Source organism: Lontra canadensis, unplaced genomic scaffold (assembly GCF_010015895.1).
Source record: "Lontra canadensis isolate GAN:19392208 unplaced genomic scaffold, GSC_riverotter_1.0 scaffold209, whole genome shotgun sequence".
NCBI classification, from domain to species: domain Eukaryota; kingdom Metazoa; phylum Chordata; class Mammalia; order Carnivora; family Mustelidae; genus Lontra; species Lontra canadensis.
This window is the reverse complement of record NW_022631203.1, coordinates 278,737-302,293: the sequence shown is the minus strand read 5'-3', so window position 1 is coordinate 302,293 and position 23,557 is coordinate 278,737. Positions and strand designations below refer to the sequence as shown.

At 34.4% G+C, this 23,557-nt stretch overlaps 2 protein-coding genes across 2 annotated transcripts in view; one reads left to right on the top strand and one right to left on the bottom strand.

Annotated features, from left to right (window-relative positions):
- The window catches only part of LOC116861910 (MICOS complex subunit MIC27-like), a 552,532-nt gene that overhangs the window by 364,904 nt on the left and 164,071 nt on the right, over positions 1 to 23,557 (top strand). The window lies entirely within an intron of this gene.
- The window catches only part of POF1B (POF1B actin binding protein), a 100,814-nt gene that overhangs the window by 77,132 nt on the left and 125 nt on the right, over positions 1 to 23,557 (bottom strand). The window contains exons 2-4 of the mRNA XM_032848800.1: positions 23,167 to 23,490; positions 8,604 to 8,678; positions 5,650 to 5,730 (exon numbers count right to left, since the gene is read on the bottom strand). Coding sequence (XP_032704691.1) covers positions 5,650 to 5,730; positions 8,604 to 8,678; positions 23,167 to 23,448 — 438 coding nt within the window. The 5' untranslated portion in view covers positions 23,449 to 23,490. The remainder of the gene's footprint in view (positions 1 to 5,649; positions 5,731 to 8,603; positions 8,679 to 23,166; positions 23,491 to 23,557) is intronic.

Here is a 23,557-nt window from a genome sequence, read left to right as displayed (position 1 = left end):
TAACAGGGGAAAACAGAGCAAAAGAAAATTTCTCTCTGTTCACTATAAATGCTGAATCATCATTATTTTTAAGAAGAAAAATGGTTTGGGTTCTAACAGTGTTGATTCTCTCTTAAATGTGTGTTGGACTTATTATTTTAAATGACTTACTGAAAAAAAATTCCAAATTTAGGGAGCTATTGTTCCCCAAAATGTTTAAAGAAGTAAAACCAAATTTTAGTATATATAAATATATCATTCTTAGTAAAACAATTCACCAAAATAAATTTAATTACAAGTCTTAGATTTTTCACTAATGAGCTGTTAGACCGCTTTACTATTTTGGCAGCTTATTTTTTTTTTTAATCTGTACATTTGAATTGGTGCCAGAGTCACCCTAAAAATTAGTAGGTGTCTTCAAAGATGGTTGATTTTATCATTTTAATTGTTACTTTTAGAACCTCTGGCTGTAGTTTTCACATCTAACAAAGTACATAATCCCCAGCATCTACTTTGCTGTTCCCAGGCCATGAAACCTTGCTGGAGAAACTTAAAAAAATATTTGCTGATTTGGCTCAGTACAAATGCAAGTTATTTAAATTTAAGAGCGCCTCTAACCTTCATGGTCATAGTTGTATTTGTCAAATTCTCTATAACTGTGGTTGCAATTTTCTTTTCAATTTCCTGAATCCCCTATGCTCACATTCCTTCATTCTCTTTCTTCTTATTGAGAAAACAAAGACCTATTCAATGAGATTCCTTCATCTTCCTCCCTACCTCAAAACCTCTCTTCAATTTCTGCTCCTTCCATCTCATTACCAAGAAAGACAAATTCCTCCTTTTATCCTGAAGTCACTTCTCTATACCTGGAATCCTATCCCCTCTTGTCTCTTCCACAATTGTGTCCATTTGTCCCCTTGCCCTGTGGCATCTTTAATTTTACTACTGGTTCTTTTTCCTTTGTTTGTAAATCTCTCAGATCTCCAAGATTCTGTTTTCTCCTTTAGCTACCATCCTATCTGCTTCTTTTGAGCAATATCCTTCTTAGAAGAGTAATCCTCATTTATTTCCTCCATTTCTTCATCTATCCACCCATTAACTTTGCACATCTGGGTTTTGCTTCCAAAATTATAAGGAAACTCTCAAATATCACCATTACTTAATGGTCGAACTCTTTATTCTCAAACCTCATCCTCATCCTCTTTGGCCTTTTGGCTATTTGAGACAGTTGACCACCCTTTTCCCCTATTTGTTTTAGTTACTCTGTGTTCACATTTCTTTCTGACAACTTCTCTGCCCATGAAAGTGGCTCCTTTCTGTTTCCTTAACAGCATTAAGGAACATGCCTTTCCTTAAACGACTTAAGCTAGGCATTTCTCAAGGTTCTGTGCCTCAACCCTCTCCATTACCCATTGGGTTTTTCATTCGTTCTCACAGCTACAATGACAATTTTCAAAGGAATAACTCCCAATAACTCTCTATCTCAAATGTGACATTTCTCCAGGTCATTTTTTATTATTATTAAGTAAGTTCCACACCCAGGGTGGAGCCCAATGTGGAGCTTGAACTCATGACCCTGAGATTAAGACTTGAGCTCAGATCAAGATCAGTTACTCAACCAACTGAGCAACCTAACTGCCCTCTCCAGGTCTTTTTTTTTTTTTTCAAGAATTACTTTTTTTTTTTTTTTTTTTTTTGAGAGAGAGAGAGAGAGAGAGAGAGAGAGCAAGCAGGGGACCGGGCAGAGGAAGAGGGAGAGAGAGAATTCTGAAGCTGACTCCCTGCTTGGCATGGAGCTCTACATGGGGCTCAATCCTAGGACCCTGAGATCGTGAACTGAGCCAAAATCAAGAGTCAGCCATTTAACCAACTGAGAAACCCAGGTGCCCAACTTTTCTTCTTTTTTTTTTAACACCATATTCAACATAAGTTATCAAATCTTTTCAAAATTAACCCCAGAATAACTCAGAAAAGACAATAATAGATTTGGAGTCAGAAGACCTGAACAAGTCACATTTATTTAAGATTTAGTTTCTTCATTAGTAAAATGATACTAGCAACAATGTTAACTGTAATAATAACTTAAATATCACAGTAAATCCTTCTCTGATTCTCTGAAACAAATGTGTTGTCTCCAACCCCTAGAACTTCAATAAGACTTCATCTGTAATTTTCTTGTGTCATCTATCATACGTCCCACCATATATTTTGCATGGCTATTTGTGGACATATCTTATTTCCCTTGTCAAGAGGAGCTGTGAACTCTTTTGTTATGGGAACCATGTCTTGTTTCCTTCCCCCCAACCATATGAAGGCTGTACAGTTTCCTCACCATAGCAGGAGTTCAACAATTAGAAAATTAATAAAACTTATTAATATCAATTGGATTCTCTCTACTGGCAGAACAAAAATATTTTCTTCATTTCTAGGTCAAATTATATACCAGAATGCATGAATACTTTGACTAAAATGACAATAAATGGAGCTAAAGAAGATCAAAAGCAACCAAAAATTTAAAAAGGCTGAACAGAGGCAGAAGGAAATCATAATGAGAAGTAGATTGAGATCAGTTTAATTACAAGAGGAGAAGCGAAGATTAGGCAAGCTGGGAGGTGAAAGAGGATAAAGTTGCCATTTAGGAGGCTCAGTTTATTATAAATATTGTAATTAAGCCAGAATCTTCTCCTGGGGGGATTTAAAAGAACAAACAAAAAGGCATATACTTAGGTAAACAAAATGAGGAATATATTTAAATAGGATATTCAAGCTGCTCTGCAAAATCAGATTATTTTTGTTTACAAAGCATAGAGGTTGAAATTTGTTTTATTCCTCAGTAATAGAAACAGTTAAAAGCTTTAAAATAATCATTACCCTCTGCGGGGAGGGGGGTCCCTAAGAAACGATTTGCTTCTTTGTAGTTGAACACAGCTGTAATAATAAGCTTTTACATGGGCAGGCTCAGTGTTACAAATATGTATTTCCATACATACTTCTAATTTTTCTGCCTTTGTATTACACTGTCACAGGGAATGATGGGGGAAAGTTGGTATGTGGATGAGTATCTGGATCCTAAATCACCTATATCTTCAATGTATCTTTCCCAGATGAGAATTGTTCAATTTCTGTTCCCACTCTGTCACTTTGTAACTAAATGGTTTGAGGCTAGTTAAAAGCTTAAGTTTAAAGACTATTGGACTTTGTTTTGTTCACTGCTCTATCCCTAATTCTTGGAGCGATTTGTAGTACATAGTAGGCAATTGATAAATATTCATTGAATAAATAACTTAACCTCTTTGTGCTTCTGTTTTCTCAACTTTTTAGGTTTAAACAGGATAAAATATGTAATTTCTTATCATGGAGCATATATCCAATAAACATTAATTCATCCTTTTCTCCGTTAACTTAAGAATAATAATTTATCAGGGCACCTAGGTGGCTCAGTGGGTTAAAGCCTCTGCCTTCAGCTCAGGTCATGATCCCAGGGTCCTCAGATCGAGCCCCACATTGGGCTCTCTGCTCAGTGAGGGGCCTGCTTCCTCCTCTCTCTCTGCCTGCCTCTCTGCTTACTTGTGATCTCTGTCAAATAAATAAATAAAATCTAAAAAAAAAAATAAGAATTTATCCAAAATCACATAAAAATCACTGGCAAAGTGTGTTGGAATTCAAATTATTTGATATTTAAAAATTATTCTGTGAATATATGCTAGGTAAACACAGCAACTCACATTATGAAAAAAAAAAGTGCTATCCAGAACTAATTCTTTGAAACCCAGGGATATCAAATGTAATATGCATCCAAGTACACATATTCCCCAGCTTGTAGGTGAAAGAAAGAAAAAGGAGAACAAGGGAGGAAGAATGGGAAAGGGTAAAGTGGTCATGTCATAGAAAAATGCACATTCTCATCTCTCAAGCTCTCTTTATGTCTCCCTTCACCAACACACTTTTGAGATTTGTTGTTTAAACATTTGATTCTGCAAAAGAAAGCAAAACAATTGCTTTAGTGTAATCACATTCAGTTTTGATACTTATAACGGATATGTGAAAACTGAAGCAAGTGTTCAAAATAATCACCCCCCCACCACAGAGCTTACATGCTCATATGTTCACACATGCATACATACATAACTAACTCCCTTTGTAGCTGAAGGGACATGAGAAAATGATTTTAAAATAAACAAAGAAAGAAGAGGGGAGAACAGATAGTAAAAAAACAGTGCAACTCCCCCACCCATGCACCTGGAGTAATATCAAGTGTGTTACCCTAATTTAATCCTTTGCTTTCCACAGCTGAAGCAAATAATTGATTTTATTTTGTGACAGAGGGGAGGATTCTTTCTTGCAATTGTGGAGAAATAAAATAAGAACAACACAAAGAATTGCTGTATTATTATCTGTGGTACACTGTTTCTATTTGTGAAACTTCGTCCTTATAACCCCATAGAATAACATGTTGCAGCTAAAGAAGGGCTGTATATAGCTTTGCGTGTATGTAGAGGAAAGCTTTTTACTGTAGGAAAAGTTTTCTTAATTTTCTCATCAAAATGAGATAGAGAATAATATCATAGTTTGCAAAATATAAGGTTATATATCTCAGTAGAAAATATAACTATAATTTTCAAAAGAGCTTATTGCTAGGCACAGAAGTTCATAGCATAGGCAATAAAGGCATGGAGACACTTTTGAACTTTTGATTTTTCATTTTCTTCCTCCTAGCCCATGTCTCAATGGCAAATCTGAATAAACTAAGGACTCCAACCTCTGATGTAATAGCTGATAACTTTTATGTGAAATTTGTGAAAAAAATTTGTCTTTTTTTCCTTTGGTTCAAAGGATACAAAATCCTTTGTAGTATAAAGGTGGTGCTATAGAAGTAGAAAGACTTTATAACCCAAGAATGTCCATACTGCTTGGAATAGTTGCATCACTAAATCAGAGTATATGGGCACATAGTTGTCTGGAATTAAAAATGACTTTTTAAAATAGTGATTCGAAGGGACACATGCACCCCAGTGTTTATAACAGCAATGTCCACAATTGCCAAACTATGGAAAAAGCCCAGATGTCCATCGGCAGATGAATGGATAAAGAAGATGTGGTACATATATACAATGGAATATTATTCAGCCATCAAAACAGTGAAATCTTGCTTTTTGCCATGATATAGATGAAGCTAGAGTGTACTATGCTAAGTGAAATAAGTCAGTGAGAGAAAGACAAATACCATATGACTTCACTCCTGTGTGGAATTTAAGAAACAAAACAGATGAGCGTAGGAGAAGGGAAGGAAAAATAAAATAAGATAAAAACAGAGAGGGTGGCAAACCATAAGAGACTCTTAATTAAGAAACAGAGTTGCTGGAGGGGAAGGGGGTAAGAGGAAGGGATAATTGGGTAATGGGCACTAAGGACAGCACTTAATGTAATGAGCACTGGGTGTTATATGCAACTGATAAATCACTAAAAAAATTTAAAAATTAAAAAAATAGAATCTTTAAAAATATTTTTAAATGATTTCTAATACTAATGATTAGAAATAAACTTTAAAACTAGAAGAAACTCCCAATGATCTGATTTTAGGGATCTGGCAACTGAGTCACACTTCTCGTTTAAGCTATCAACTTCTAAGGAATTATAGGTTGGAACAGGAGTTTGTGTGATATAGCTCACCTGTTCAGGATTTTGTACTATGTATCTCCTAATAGTAGTCTGTGGATATGCAGTGACTTTCACTGTTGGAGAATGGAGTTCCTGTAAAGAAAGATAAAAGCTGCATATAATTATAGTTGCTTAATGACCTTGAAGCCATTAATAATAATAGGGAGCAATTTTCAGAGTGAAATTTTAAAAGTCATTTGCATAAATGTTGACATGAATTTATGGTTCCAGTTAACTTCAGTCTTAGAAACATATATGAAAGCATGTGCTTATGTGTTCAGCACTGTGCTAGGTATTTCTTTTTTTTTTTTTTAAATATATTTTATTTATTTGACAGAGAGAAATCACAACCAGGCAGAGAGGCAGGCAGAGAGAGAGGGGGAAGCAGGCTCCCTGCGGAGCAGAGAGCCCGATGTGGGGCTCGATCCCAGGACCCTGGGATCATGACCTGAGCTGAAGGCAGAGGCTTTAACCCACTGAGCCACCCAGGTGCCCCTAGGTATTTCTATTAAATACTCATTTCATGATAATTCATCACACATTCCAAGCTATAGTTGATGAAAGTTTCAAAATCTTCATTGCATTGTAATGTCCCCACAGTATTAGAAGAAAATGTAGCTTAATATTTATCTTATAATTTTTAAAAATCAAAGAGACACAGAGAAAAAAGTGTGTGTGTGTGTGTACTTAAACATGTAAATCTTCAGTGTGGTGATGGCAGAGGGCCATAAATAACATTAGAAGTGAGACAAAACATTAGAATAAAGTAATTTGTAAACTTTTGATGGAAAAAGAGTCAATATCATTAATATAGAGTTTTTATACTTCAATAAGGAAAAGATTCATACTAATAGAAAAATAAGCAAATGGCATGAACATTTATAAAAGAAAAACAAATGTTTAATAAACAGCAAGAACTATTCAACCAAACTAAGAATCAAATAAACATAACAAAGGTACCATATTTTAACTGGAAATAAATTTCAAATAATAATACTGATGAAGGTACACTAAGTGGAACACTTTCCTATGGAGAGGGGAAAGATTAATCATCTACAGGCTGAAATATGTAGCTACTAAAATAATGATTTTGAGTCATACAAATTTACATGAAAAAGCTCATAGTATTATATAAGGAAAAGTGAGAAATGAATATATAGAACTGCATATATGGTATGATCTCAATTCTTTATTTGAATGGAAGAAAATGTAAAATGCTAATAATACTATCTGTGGGTAAGGGAAGGGATCATGAGTGATTTTTATTTCTTCTTGTCTACATTTTTTATGGTTCCAAAATTCTCCACAATAAACATATTTGTATTATCATAAATAAAACATCATAAACCCAATTTTAACGCCTTCATTATGAAAAATAACAGCTAATGCAATTTGCTGCCTGGATTTGAATGTAGTGAATATCTCTGTGATTTAAGTGGGCTTACTTTTCCAAGGTAATCTTGTCTTGGTGATCTTGTAGAGCTCTATTTCTATTGCTGTTGTAGCCTTTATCCTACTTATGTTTTGCTGTGTATAGGATCCATGCTTGTCTGAGAGCTCTTTGAGAATAGTAATTGGATCTAATACATCTTTGTACAATATTTGATACATAGTCAGCACTCAGCAATTGTTTGCTAAATATATGCATGACCCTAGGGTTATCTGGGTGCCTCAGTGGCTTAAATGACTGACCTGATTTCCCAGGGTCCTGGGATCCATCCCCACACAGGGCTCCATGCTCAGCAGGGAATCTACTTCTCTCCCCACCCTGCCCTGCTCCCTACCCACTCCTGCTCTCTGTCTCTCTAAATAAATAAATAAATAAAATCATGACTCTAGCTGACTCAGCTCTAGGTTAGGCCAAATTGGGACATGGTAGACAAACTTTTGATAATCTTATTTGTTTTGCATAAGATCAGCTTTTCCTTGCTGTACTAAAGTCTAGAGACCAGTTTTTGTCCCTTTGTTCCCTACTGTTCAAGCTCATACCTTGGTACCTCATCTGGGCGGGACTGCTTTCTTAGAACACCATCTTTCTCCCTCTTAGCCTCCAAGTCTCACATCCTTTATACTCCTGTCCTATGTAGTAACAAATTTAGGATGTTTTGTTATTTTATTTTCTTTGGATTCACTTTTTAATGAATGGTGACTAGCTCATTAAATACATATTTGTTAACATGGCATTCAATTACTATTATAGGTATCTTTTGGAGATACAGTGCCTAAACTCCAGGGTAATCTTAAATGTGGGATTATTAAGTTGTAAAAACTAGGGGAACTAGATCCTTGTATATCTTTCAAATCATGTACCTTTCAGAAGGTCTAGTTATGACACTATAAGTTTTTCTCTCTGAATGCAAACTGACCGTGCTCTCACTCCCAAAGTCAGGTCCTTGACCAATCCAAGATCTAAGTACTTTATTTGTGGGGCACCTGGGTCGTTCAGTGGGTTAAACCTCTGCCTTCAGCTCAGGTCATGATCTCATGGTCCTGGGATCGAGCCCAGCATTGGGCTCTCTGCTCAGTGGGGACCCTGCTTCCACCTCTCTCTGCCTGCCTCTCTGCCTACTTATGATCTCTCTTTCTCTATCAAATAAATAAATAAAATCTTTAAGTACTTTACTTGTGCTAAACTCAAGGGACCTAAAATATATATTTTATAATATAACATAATATAAATACTGGAGATCCTTGACTAAAAATGAACTATACTCAAACTAAAAGCAATTAGATTCAATAGACAATGAAACTGAAAAATCTCAGTTCATAGCATTTTTTCAGCACCTATTTCACATTCCTTTAATGGGTTGAGCTGATTATCATATATGAGAATCCCCTTTCTAGTTTTGTGTTCCTGACATTTTGTAAATGTGTAAAGCCTTAGGAGAGCTTAAAGATTACTTAAACATATGAGCAAGGCTTACATAAAAAGAAAAGTATCTAATCTAATCCATAACTTCTTTTACCTGTTCAGTATTTGGGGTTATACGTACACTGCTTGGAGGACAAGTAGATATTTTCAGAGTTGGAGAATGGAGTTCCTGTTGAGAAAAAAAGGGAGGTTCAGGAACTGTTACTAAGCTGTGTCATTTGAGTATCTTACCTTCTTTAGGTATAATTTCCTTTAATTTTATAATAACCCAGTTTGTCAGAAGAAATTCCAAAGAGCACAGTACTGAATTCCTTTGTCAGCTTTGCTAGTAAACTAATGATAAAATAATTTCTTGAATACTTTCATAATAACATATTCTTCTTGTATTTCTAGGTTACATCCTTCTTTTCTTCTTGAGATCTCTGCTAATATATATCCCGATGTTATTATAGGTCTGTAATTTAACAAATTGCAAAACTTATCAACACAAAAACATAAAATACAAAAATTTTCTAACCATGATAGAAAACTACCTTTGAAAACTCAACTAAGTCTACTGCCCTGAAAATGCAAATCAAAACTACAATGAGATATTACCTCATAACTGTCAGAATGGCTAAAATAAAAAACACAAGAAACAACATGTGTTGGCGAGGATGTGGAGAAAGGGGAACCCTCTTATACTGTTGGTGGGAATGCAAACTGGTGCAGCTACTCTGAATAATGGTATGAAGGTTCCTCATAAATTTAAAAATAGAACTGCCCAGTGATCCAGAATCAATCACACTACTGGATATTTATCCAAAAAATACAAAAATACTAATTCAAAGGGATACATGCACCCTTGTGTTTATAGCAGCATTATTTACAATCACCAGGATTTGGAAGCAGCCCAGGGTCTACTGATTGACCAACAAAGAAGATGTGGTATATATATACAAAGGAATATTATTCAACCATAAAAAGAATGAAATCTTGAAATTTGCAACAACATACATGGAGCTAAAGAGTATAATGCTAAGTGAGATGTCAGTCAGAGAAAGGTAAATACTGTATGATTTCACTCATATGTGGAATGTAAGAAACAAAACAAATGAGTTGGCAGGGTTGGGGGAAGAAACAAACCAAGAAAGAGACTATTCACTATAGTAACCTAATGGTTACTGGTTACTGGAGGGAAGGTAGGAGGGGGAATGGGTTAAATAGGTGATGAGGATTAAGGAGTGCATATGTGATGAGCTGTGGGTGATGTATGGAATTTTTGAATCACTATATTGTACACCTGAAACTAATATAACCCTGTGTGTTAACAAACTGGAATTAAAATAAAAACTTAAAAAAAAAGACTACTGCTCTGAGATTACTTCAGTCTAACTTTTAATTATGGTTTGTCTGATCTGCTTCTAGTGAAATTTCAAAGACTAGGCTCTGATGTTAAAAGAAAATGGTCTATAAAAGTGAGAGTATGATTTTTAATAATGATTAGATAAAAGTCACTTTATTGATTATGCTGACATTCTTTACATTTTTCCCAAACCAGCGAAACTGTAGCTTTATTAGTGTGCAAAGAGTTGATAGCATTAGTCAATCTCTTCATACATTACTATAATTTACAACCAATTGACAGAACTCCAGGATATATTTCCACAATAAAAACAATTCTTTCTTTCTTCCTTTTTTTTTTTTTTTAGAATAAGGAGACTATTGAAAATCAGAATCACGGACTTGCAAGGGAAACACTGGCAGATTCATATGGAAGTATAGCTATAATGTAGGTGTAATGTGCTGTTCTTAAAACAAATTGCCAAATATTTTGCATGCTGTGGTTTCTTTTCTGTTTTTCTTTTGGTTCACCTTATAACATTTTCATCCTCCCTTTCCCTGTTACATCAGCAGTAATACTGCAAGCTTAATACTTCAAGGCAGCCTTTGCATATGTTCTCAGATTTCCTGCTATAGCTGAGAATTTCTCAGACAAATGCAGAGAATTAAAGATTGTAAGCCAAACAGGTATATGGTCTTCAGCTCAGGATAATGGTTATAAATACAACCAAGTACAGGTGGGTTTGGCCCACAGGGCCAAGAGGAGCAGGTAAGAAAGAGAAAGAGAGGGAAGAAAATAAAAGGTGTTTTTTACTTATGCAATAGTACATGAATACATGTGAACGTAAAAATGTATACAGATGAAGTCAAAGATCTTCCCTTAATCATTCTCCCTTTATCCAAATCCCCTACCCAGAAATAACCATTATTATCTGGTATACCTTCACATAAATATGTATCTATAAATAATAATATTTATTGTTTTTATTATTCTGCAGTACAAGCAAATATTTTTGTATTATAAATTAGATATGCCTATATAATTATAATTAAATTATAATTTACATAATTGTTTTGAGCCTTCATTATTAGAATTGGTCTAGGCAAATGTAGCTTTTCCCATTAAATGCTCATTTTTGCTGCATCTATAAAATGTCACACTATATTTTTTGTTTTTCAAGTTGTTGAACGTAATTCTACTGTTAGATTTGACTAGTTCTTATAATAGGAAGCGAGATATATGATTTTTTTATTATTTTTATCAAAAGTAACTTTTGAGTGGCTGAAAACAAGAGATCCTCCCAAAAGTTTATGAAAGAATAACCCTGATTAAATAACTTAAACTTCTAAAAATCCAATAGAGTTTTTTCTTTTTTTTTTTTTTTTGGTAGATAATATGATATATTTGCAGAGTGTATTCACAGGACTCCAAACTCAATAAAACATTGAATTTTCTTTAATATTCATATTCAATTTTCTAGGAAGGCCCTACTTTTTCTGATTAAATATTAAGCATAGTACTGAGTTTTTTATTCTGTGGCTCATATTTGCTAAATACATAACTATTGTCTTACTGGCAACTTTCTTTAGGTAGAATTCTCATAAAAAATAATTTTGTTTATAATTAGGTGGGCTCAGGCTTATTATAAAATCCAGGCTGCTTTCCCCACACTCTCTAAGGTAATGGTTTTCAACTTTGTAAAATTTTATCGGTCCTCTTCCTCCTTTCCTTTTCTTCCTCCTCCTTTTATAAAGCACATATGGCATTACCAATTTTAATATCGGAGTGGATTAAAATCAGTCTGCTTTTTGGGATAATTTCACTACACCACCTGAGATAATTGTCCATACCTTGGTATACCCAAATCAGAGCTGAGAAGCTCTAGTTTTCCTAGAGAGAATTCATAAAACTGCATTTTATTTCTGTTTGTTAAAAAGCAATGTTTTTCAGAATTAACAAATCATATAGAATGCAAATAGCTCCAATTTCTCAGTTACTTACCTTAGTGAGAGAGCTTTCAAGTAGCTCAGTGAAGTGTAGAAAGAAGAGAAAGGAGAAGCTGGAGAGGTGTTATTCTCCTTTAGGTAGAAGAAAAATCTTAAAAATTTAAGACGTACTCTGAATTCCAGGATTATTTCACACACACACATATATATATGTATCTAGATACATATATATGTATCTAGATACATATATATATGTGTGTGTATATATATATATACATATATATTTTTTTATACTTTCTATTCTGATAATAGAATATTAGAAGGGGGAAATCTACTAAATGATTTGCTGTAAGGGTAATCATCAAATGACTTGTTGAAACCAAAAAATATAAACTTGTTTATACTGAAAATACTTTAGTATTGAACTAAGGCTTATCAAGGTTAATAGTTGATATAGTGAAACTATCAAGAGCTGGTTTCTAAACCAGGACATTTATTAACTAGCTATTATAACTTGGACAGGTTATTTTGACATATCTGCATCTCAATTTCTTTATTTGTACAACAGAAAAATAATACACAATGCCTATTTTTATGTGTACACTGTACAATTTATACAATGGATGTAATAATGTTTTTCTACTTAATTTCTGAAATTCCAGTGGGTAAATAATGTATGTAAAAGAATTTTGAAAAATAGAAATACCATCTGTTAGTGTGAGGCATTATTTTTACTGGATTGGTTACATGTATAATTAAGTAATTTGTTCAATACTTGTTATGTAATAGTATTGGAAGAGATATAAAGCATAGGTAGAATACACTCTCTGTTCTCACCAGGCGTATAATTATTTAAGGAGTAAAAACTGTTAGTGTAAATAACAATAGAGTATTATAAGAGCTATGAAGAGCTTACTATGAGTGTTTTGAGGGCTAAGAGATGAGTTCAGCCTGGGACAATTTAAGATTTCATCACAAGGTTATACCTGAGGAAAGTTTTGAAAAATTGGTTTAATTTCAGCTCATCTAGATTGGTGAGAATGGGGAGATAAGACATTTCGGGTGTAAGAGCAACAGGAACAAAGGCATATTTATGGAGCTTCAGGGACTAAATTTAGAGAACAACAGTTTACATTTTGGCTGAAATAGAATATTAGAAGGGGAGTTCTAGGAAGTAAGGTCCCTAGAAGCCAGATAATGAAGGGATCTGAAAGTCAGACTAAGAAATTTATAGACACTGAGTGTTATTGATGGTTTCTTCAGCAGAAGAGTGATATGAGGTATTTGTAGGGAATTTAAGCAACTTTTCTAGATAACATGGTCTTAGATTTAATTATGTTTGTGAATATTTTAAAATAATTTTGGCTGAGTACTGAGCAGTAGTAGTAGTTTTTATGAGGGAATCTTTGGGCACACAACTGATAAACTAAAACAATTATAGGGTAACTGAGCAAGATTCAATAAATAGTCACTTTACCTAGACAGATTTTAAGTAGCAGGGGATGTAAAGGAAATATCTTTATAAGCAGACTACTAATTAGCAGCTTCAAACTAATTTGCTTAAAAGAAGCAACACAACAAAATCCAAGGGAAATAATGTGATGACAGATCAGAATCACTAACCCTTTAACATAATTTGCCTTAATAAGTAATGATAAATATTTGTTCATAGTGGATAAAAAGTATAAATCAAATATAAACAACTCAAGTCCGGATTCTTAATGTGACCCAAGGACTAAAACAGAAAACTAATTGGCCTATTAAGTAGCTTCCTAATACTTACTTTATGTGTTTTTCACTTTTTTTAAAGAAGGAATTTGTGCCCTACTTTCCATTTTCTGTTCAAAGAGAAGGCATTGAAGAATGAAAATCACAAATAATCATAACCATATATCTTTATTAATGCCATTGCTTAAAGCCACATTCAGGCATTTTGCAAACCATAATAACAAAGGGCAAAGGAAGAGGAAATGAAAGAAAGAGGGAAGAGAAGAAGGGAGAGGGGAGAAGGCGAAAGGAAGATGGGAGAAAGAGCAGGAGAGAGAATTTCCAGTTCCATCCCATTACCCAAAATATTTATTTTGGTTTATCTTTGATTTTTTATTTTTAAAGATTTTGATTTCTAAAAATCTTAACCCTCAGTTAGTGTACATTCTATAGTGGAGGGGAAGAAGGACCACATCTGTAATATATTACTCAGTATTATAAGTACATTACAGTTAAATAGTAAAAAGTGATACTATCTAGAACAGATTTGAGATGGAGGTGGGAATGGAGTACTACATTGAGGAGAGGGTAAGAAGATTCAGGAGAAGATGTCTTTAAGAAGAAAATTTTCCAGATGTATTTTTTTTAAGATTGTATTTATTCATTTGACAGACAGAGATCACAAGCAGGCAGAGAGGCGGTGGGAGGTGGGGGGCGGGAAGCAGGCTCACCGCAGAGCAGAGAGCCAGATGCAGGGCTCGATCCCAGGACCCTGGGATCATGACCCGAGCGGAAGGCAGAGGCCTTAACCCACTGAGCCACCCAGGCACCTCTCCAGATGTATTTTAAGGGATAAGTAGAATTCCAGAGATGTGAGGGAAGTGTGGCTGTTGCCATTGTGGGGAATGAAATGAACAAAGGCACGGGTGGAAGAGAGGCAAAATGTTGAGTTTCTTCAAGAAACAGCAGTATAGTGTGTCCAGGACACAAGGTGGGAGGAAGTGGGTAGTGGGAAATAACATAGTAAAAGTAGAATGGACTATTCTTTTTTTTAAAAAAGATTTTATTTATTTATTTGACAGACAGAGATCACAAGTAGGCAGAGAGGCAGGCAGAGAGAGAGAGAGGAAGGGAAGCAGGCTCCCCGCTGAGCAGAGAGCCCCACCTGGGGCTCAATCACAGGACCCTGGGATCATGACCTGAGCCAAAGGCTTTATTTAACCCACTGAGCCACCCAGGCACCCCTAGAATAGTACTATTCTAAGGAGACACTTTGATGTCATCGAGGTGAGGAGTTTGAACCTACCTTTGGAACTTGATAAAGTTTTTGAAAAAATTCTGTACCACAAAGTAAATGACATTTTATTGCTGAGATTATTAATCCCACAACAAAGTAAAAATTGATTTTATTTCTTCATAATATTTCTATCAAAGTTCTCCTAAAGCATTGATGAATTTTTAACTAACTAAAAATTAATCAACTTATTACCAAGTGCTAGAGCCTTATATATTTTGATACAAAACAATCAATACAATTTATGAGAAAAATATTTAAAAAAAAGAATTCTAAACAACAGCAAAAAATGTCTGCCTTCTTGATAAATAACAAATTGTTAACACATTGAAATGTTCATTACATTATTATCTAGGCCTTGGCTTGTGTCAAAAGATTTTAAGTCATTCATAATAGAAGCATATACATGATAATGAAGTAAAAATAAGAAACAGATATCAGATGTTACTGTGTAACATAAATAAGAGTCGAATGTGTAGACCAGAAATATATAGCAAAGCATGGAGGTTACAAGCATTGACCTACAACCAGACTGCTAGATTTAAATCCTAGTTCTATCACATACTAGCTATATGAACTTTAGTAAGTCATATAATATCTCTGTGCTTCAGTTATCACGTCTGTAAAGATGAGAATGATATTTGGACTTTACTTACTAACGTTTAAAATTAATTCAGTGGGTTAAGGGAAATAGGAAGTTCCAGAGAGGTTATAAAAAATAGATCGTGTCCCCAAAAGAAATAAAGATGCATTTTGATTGAGGATGGTCATTTTTTATCTTTTTCCTCTTCTTAACCATTTGCTTTGCCAAAAAATGAGGTTCTGGGAAAATCATATAGACAAACAGAAGGATAGATACATACATAACAATCTTTTATTTATGTTTATGAATTTCTTTTTTAAAGATTTATGAATTTAATTTTCTTTCTCCTAAAAGAGTCACTCTACTTTGAGAGTTTGTAGCTTCATTTTTTATTTCATTTTTATCTATCCATTATAGCTGATCATATAAATTGGCAGCACTTTGATCACATATTTGTACCACCATAAATTTCCTTGAATGTGATGATCTTAGAGGTAATTCTGTCTTCAAATGTGTAGCCTGACTGTATAGATTTGCAGTGTCCAGTAGAACACTCTGCAATGTTCTACATTTGTGTTGTCCAATATAGTATGTCCAATATAGTATGTTCTACATTTGTGTTGTCCAATATAGTAACCATCAGATACATAGGGCTGTTGAACAGTTAAAATGTGCCTGGTTCAATGAGGAAGTGAATATTTAATTTTATTTGATTTTGATTAATTTAGCTATAAATGGAAAGCCTCATGATATCCTATTAGAAGTGTAGCTCTAGAGGAAACATTAAGACGCAGATAGCAAACAAGTTTTAATGCCCAGTTTCATTGCATTTTAAAAAGAAAAAAATTAGCACAAACTAAAAAAACTCCATCTCAAATATTAAGGTTCAAGTTCAAAGACTCTAAGAGCATGGGAACTTCCAAATTACTCTTTCTAAGGGAGACTTAATGCCAGTAAACATTATAAGTACATTCCTGCCATTCCAGTCTTTTGATCATATACCATGAGTTTTAGAAAATTGTTTTAATGGTTTTCTTCATTAGTCTTTCTTAGCTAGTAGAACCCTAATAAACCTTTCAAGCATACATCTTTATGTAATCTTTCCAGTATTAAAAGAACTCTTACTTTAGAGCCTATTCATTCATTATCTATTAGCCTATATTATCTGTGCAACTAGGACTTTTGTTGGCCATATTTTCACAGCAGTGGTAAAAATGGAAAGAATCAGCAAGTGTCCAGACAGTGTATTCAACACCTTCACATGTTATCTCATTTAATGCTCACTAAAACCCTGAAGGAAGGTATTATTGTTCCCATTTTACAAATGAGGACACTGAGATCCTGAGAGGTTAAAATGTATTCTGGGTTCTATGACACTAACACTATGTGTCAGACACTATGCTGTGTGTTTTCCATCACGTATTATCGAATTTGACTCTAACAATCATCCTACGAGTTAGGTATTATTGTCTCATTTTACCAATTAAGCAACTGATACCTATAACTAGCATGTCCCTGAACCAGGAATTAAATCCAAGACATTTAAAACATAAACCTACACTCTTAGCCACTACACTAGACTGTTTCATAGTTTGGATCTGCTAAAGTCTACTTCATCACTGCTCATTTATTATTTGCAGCTCTCTATGAGCTATTCCCCATAGATTCATTTGTATGGGCATTTTCTCTGCACAGTGTTTTCTGTGACTCATCTTTATACGCTGCAAAATATGAACCTCTGCAGCCAACACCTATTATCTTTCATTTACTATTGATAACTTATCAAGGAGTTCAAGTCTTTGGTGCAATAAATATGGGAGAAATGGCAAGATTGCTGGGAATGAGAATTAGGCAATAGAGATTACATACACAGTATAGGACTTTGTTCTCTAAATATTTGGAAGCTTGTTGAAATGAACATGGAACTTGCATGCTGTCTAGTTTTAACTTTAAAACTTTGAAAATCTAATAAATAATATAATGTTCCAAGACAGAGTCTTAAAATGACTGAGAATCACCGAAAGTAATAATAGTAACTTAGGAAGAGTTTAGGACCAATAGTTTCAAAAGAGACAATATCTTGGGGTGCCTGGGTGGCTCAGTGGGTTAAAGCTCTGCCTTTGGCTCAGGTCATGATCCCAGGGTCCTGTGATTGAGCCCCAGGTGGGGCTTTCTGCTCAGCAGGGAACCTGCTTCCTCCTCTCTCTTTCTCTCTGCCTCCCTCTCTGCTTGCTTGTGATCTCTGTCTGTCAAATAAATAAAAATCTTTAAAAAGAGGCAATATCTTTAAATACCAACTGACATTTATGCTGACAGAATTTGCCAAGGCAAATTGCCATTTGAATACATTCTCTGAATAGTTTAAAAGATGCTTTTGTTAAAACTTTTTGAAATCAATAACATGGTTAAGTACCTGCCTTAGTTATTGTTCAATGTTGTTCTGAACTTTGTACAGGAAGAAACATAAATTATACTGATTTTTTTAGATGAAACAAATACTTCCTTGATTTAGGATAAAATCTGTAACTCTATTCTCATGTTAAGAAAGCAATAGAATGTACTAGAAATAGAACTTCTTCCCCTCATTTCTTTCCTCCAAAAGAAATTTCTCATTTAAGAGACTCATTCTTTCTCTTTTCCTGAAGGAAACTAGGAGAGAAAATAAGTATACAGTCTCTTTGCAGTACATGCTTTTTGACTTTAGAAGTATATAGGGTGCCTGGGTGGCTCAGTAAGTTTAGTGTCAGTTCAGCTCAGGTCACGATCTTAGGGTCCTGAGACTGAGCTCTGCATTGGGCTCCCTACTCAGCAGGAAGCCTGCTTCTCTTTCTCCCATTCCCCCTGCTTGTGCTCTCTCTTTTTCTCTGTCAAATAAATAAATGAATAAAATCTTAAAAATAAAATAAAACAAAAATAAAAACTGGAAGTACATATGCTCTGTTGGAAATTTGTTTAAAAAGATGTAGCTTCTGGTGTAAAAAAAAATGTTAGCTCAAATACACTTATTTACAAAAGTTTTCACTTTTAAATGGGGTTTAACAAACAAAAAGCAGAATCAGACATAAATACAAAGAACAAATTGATGGTTGCAAGAGGGAAGAGGTGTGAGGGTATACACAAAATGCATAAAGGGGAATGGGAGATACAGGCTCCCAGTTACAGAATGAATAAGTCACAGCATAGGAGTTAAGGTCAATGATATTGTAATAACGTTGTATGGGGGCAGATTGTAGCTGTATTGTGGTAAGCATAGCATAATGTATGGAGAACTTGAGTTACTATTAGTACGCCTGAAACTAATGGAACATCGTGTGTCAACTATAGTCAAATAAAAAAAATTTAAATAAAAATAAATGGGATTTAAGAGCATGACAAATCTCCCAGTTGTTTTACCATGAATTGTCAAGAAAAGAAATTTGGATCATAGCAGTTAAAGGACCAGTTCACCTCCTTTGCCCTTGCCCTATCTCCTTTTCCCACCTTCTCTCTCTCTCTCTCTCTCTCTCTCTCTCACACACACACACACGGACAGCTTGTGAATGTCATGGCCTGAAAACAGGCCCTGCAATTTATCAAACCTCCCTTAAACAAGAGACAATTGGCATGGGCATTTTTACTCAGCAATTAGTTGCATTCACGATTTCTATAGCTTTTAACTGCAAGCATAAAAGGGCTGACCAAAGCTGAAAACATGGGCCTCTTTATCCTATGACCTCATTCCTTTTTCTACAACCTACTTCCCTGAACAATCATTCACTTTTAGTGACCACACCCTTGAACAACAATTTATCAAAGCAACACACTCCTCCCTGCAGAACAGGAAATTTTTCTGATAGTGTATAGAAATCCTGGCACAGCAAAGGAGCTATCCACAATCTTTGTAACCAAAGAAAAGGGGAAAAAATCATGTAAACAAAGATAAACCCAAGCTGAGTAATTGTTGATAGCAGAGGCTGTCAATAACACACATAAAAACATATTCTCCCCAGCTGTTTTCTAGAGTTAAACTTGGTTGTAAGTTTTAACTTCAAAAGAATGGTAACCCACATGACACACAGATTATAAGATCCCTTCTTTAAATAAAATTTGTTTTGTTCAATAAAATACTGAGGCCCAAAGCACAAAATAATATTTAAAAATGAAATATAGACATATGGAACACTTACAGACCAGGTCCCGCACATCTATCCTCAAAGTCGACTCTCCCTGGGATAAGGCAGTGGTATTTATCCAAATAATCACAGTGCTTTCTATGTAATAGGCACTTAATAAACATTAAATTCAATGAAAGACTGCTATTAAAAATATTTAATTTTGATTCAGTTCTCTCTCACACAACAGAATTCCTTTGCATATGTGGAAAATATCTTGAACTTCATGAAAAGCTTAATTGGTGGATGGGAAATATATATGTTGAGTGATTTTACATCAATGGTATTCATTAAGGCAGTATTTCATTTTGAGTTAATGATGGTAGGTTAATATTTAAGCTTTTCAAAAGGCTGAGTGGTAAGTTGTTTTATTTTGTTTTATGTAGTTTCTAGAACTTCATTTATTTATAAGACTGCATTTAGTTTTAAAAATACATCCATGCCCTTGATTACCCCATGTTTAATTTTACCTGTCTATATGGATAAACGTGGTAATTTTAATCCTAAAATTAATTTAGGCAATTTCACCAGCAACTATTTTCTACATTCAATTTTCTCTGATCTAGCAATCAGATAAAATAATAACCGAAAGAATAATAAAATGTATCTATTAATTATAGACAAGAAACAAAGCAACAGTATATCTGGAGAAATTTAAAATATGTTTGTATTTATAAATACCATTGTAGTGCACAAGAAGGCAATAAAGGAAAAACATACTAAAAAGGCAGAAGAAATAGGGGCACCTGGGTGGCTCATTTAAGCCTCTGCTTTCAGCTCAAGTCATGGTCTCAGGGTCCTGGGGTCAAGCCTGCTTCAAGCCCCCATGGTGGGGGCGGTCTCTGGTCAGCAGGGAGCCTGCTTCCCCCTCTTTCTCTGCCTGCTGCTCTGCCTACTTGTGATCTCTCTCTCTCTGTCAAATAAATACATAAAATCTTCAAAAAAAAAAGCCAGAAATAGAAAATATTAAAGTGCTGCAAAAAACATTTAGTTAAATCTAAAATGTCTACTATATAAGCTAAAATTAAGATCAGGAAACAAAGAAAAGTGACACCAATTTCAGTTTCTCAAAGGGAACATATCGTACTACTGAAAATTATAGATTTTTTATATTTTATTTTATTTTATTTTATTTTATTTTATTTTATGTAGGCTCCATGCCCATCATGGGGCTTGAACTCAGTCTTGAGATCAAGAGTCTCATGATCTATCGACTGAGCCAGCCAGGTGCCCCAGTTATGTATATTTTTAAATCTTATGAATTATCTGAATGTTATCTAAACACCAAAATGCTAACAGACAAAGTAAAAGTTTGACTGACTTTATGATAACCAACAGTTGATTATAATACACGTTTTCCTACCTGCAAGGATCACAAGCTCTAACATCAGAATAGTTGCTACATACCAACTCAAAATGTTTCTAAAACATGTCATATTAAAGAGACTTTATTAAAACATAAAACAAACAAACAAAAAAGTGTTTTGGGTAATATGTACTATTTGCTTGTGCTTGTCATGGCATATAATAAAGCTGCTGCCTCATCTTACCCATTACATTAACATGAAGGTAATTTCAGATCAAATCTAAGTTCTACTTTACACAATACCATCCTGCCAAGAAACAAGGAGGAAGAAAAATAAAAGAGTTTCTTCATCACATTATTTGTGACAACTATCTCAAAGCTTTCTTGCCAAATTATCTTTTAGTGGATTTGTGAATGCCCTTTGATATCTAACTCAGTTTGAAATTTTATAGTCAAATTTCCTTTCTTCTTGTTTCACTAAGGGAATGAAACTTCTTGGTTTGTCCTTTACTATACATCACCTACCTCATCTTCACACAGCCCTTATTTTTTTTTCTTTTCAATTATAACTTCAGACTTCAGAACACTCCATTCCAATCTCATATCCCAGTTTTTGTGGCCATATTTTCTGTCCCTAGGGTTCTTTATAAACTCCTCTATGGGGAACTGTGTCCCAGGTTGGAGATAGTTTTATAAGGATCACTTTAATAATTATCAGGTAGAAAGAAGAAAAAGCCACATAAAAAAGCTTGATCAGCTTGGTCCTGAGAGGACTAAAAAAAGAAAGTTGAACTAAATACAATACAATACAGGGCTCCTAAAACTTGATCTGTAGTCAGTATTTGTAACTTGTTAAGTTTCTGCTGTTAAATTTTTATCTGTCTTTATTAGCAAGTTGACAAGAAAAGAGGTTAATGTTTTTAAATAACTATTACAGTTAGGGTGATTTTAACATTTCTATAATAATGGTAACTAGGTTTTGTATTGTTTTGGAGCTACTAAGGAACATAGATGACACCCACTTTACTGTTCATTAACAACCTAATACTAAATATTGGAATGTACATTCACATTATTATTTATCAGTTATGCGAAGTAGTATTTTTTCCCTTTGTATTTTCTTTCCTTTGACTTCAATACAGGTGGAGGTTTTTGTTTTTTTGTTTTTTGTTTTTTGTTTTTTCAGTTAGGAAATTACTGACAGTAAATCTTGGATTTTTTCTTCATATTTTTTCCCTCAAATTTAAGCTAAGCATGAAATATCTGTAAAATTGTGGCCTTTTTATCGGTCTTTAAAAATTCTTTTAAAATAGTTTTATTATATACTTTAGAAATTTTGCTTCATATCCTATTTTAAATTGTGGTTTTGGGAAAAATAACCCATATTATTCCAGGTTGGTAAAATAATGGAACATCAGATAATATCATCGCAATGGTTACTTTTTTAATTCTTTACAGTATAAATTTTATCTTGAAAACATAATTTTAGTTGGGACAGATGTTTCCAGAAAACTTAAAGTCATGCAAATTTAATGTAAAGGGATTCAAAGAATGAAAATAGACATAGAGCTCTTATTTTATAGTCTTGCAGTGTTCCTTTACATTCATTGACAAGATTATTAGCACAGATACTGGTGCTAAAATAACCCCTTTAAAGATAACTGTATTTTATTTTAAAGAATGTCTTAGAGTTTTGCTTTTTTAAGCATTTATATAACAATTGATTACATCTTGCCTTCCTCAAACCTATATCTATTTTTCAATCCTCTTTCTACCAATATTCATGAATTATTCACTTTGGCTGTATAAGAACCAGTGTGTCATTTTCACAAGATGAAACACATACAACAATTTGAACAGATATTTGTGCATGTCACTTACCCAGCAACTGCATACTATTTGCTGAACACAAATAACTGCTCATTACTCCATATAAGCCATTATCTCTGAACTACCATATTTCATCTAAAAAATCTGTTTACTTCTGAAATAAAGTGAATCAGTGGGAACTAGTCTATAAAAGTTATTGTATTCAAGTTGAGGATTGCTTTATGGTAAGAGCAAGGGAATACCCCAGATCAGATATTACAATCAAATCCAACAAAAAATGAGTCATCTTATGCTCTAGTTAGATCATTAAACTCATCGGAGCCATTAAACAACCACAGGCACTAGTAAAGAAAAGTACAGCAAGAGATGGAATTTAAGTGACCATACATTGCTTGTATAGCTACAATCCACCAAAAGATAACATCCTGTAGAACAGAGGCAGAGAAGCAGAAAGAAAATATATGTGGTTCAAGATATCCACTCTCTACAAATCACACAGAGTTATCTTAATGGTACCTGAGAATGGTTGCTCCAAACCAAATTTTGGTAGGAGGAGGCAGTTTTGAGAGGAGAGAGAACTTCCTGTGAGCTGATGGGGTCCAAGGCCTGAACAACTTTGTTCATGGGCCCACTGTAGGTCCTCACTCTCTCATACACTACATTTTTTTCTGGTGGGTGCTGGGTTTGGCTTGACTGATGGTAGCAGTGGTAATGCTGGGGCTGGCACTGCAGCACCTCTGGGGGCTGTGGAGTCCCACAGCTGCTGCTGCTCATCTCACTCCAATAGCTTGAGCTCATGATGTTCTCAGTGGTCAGCAAGGTACTCCGCAGACGCTCTCCCTGTGGAACAGAGAGAGAAAGAGAGAGCTCTGGTGAATAAGGGTAAGAAGGCAAGCAGGCACAAGTA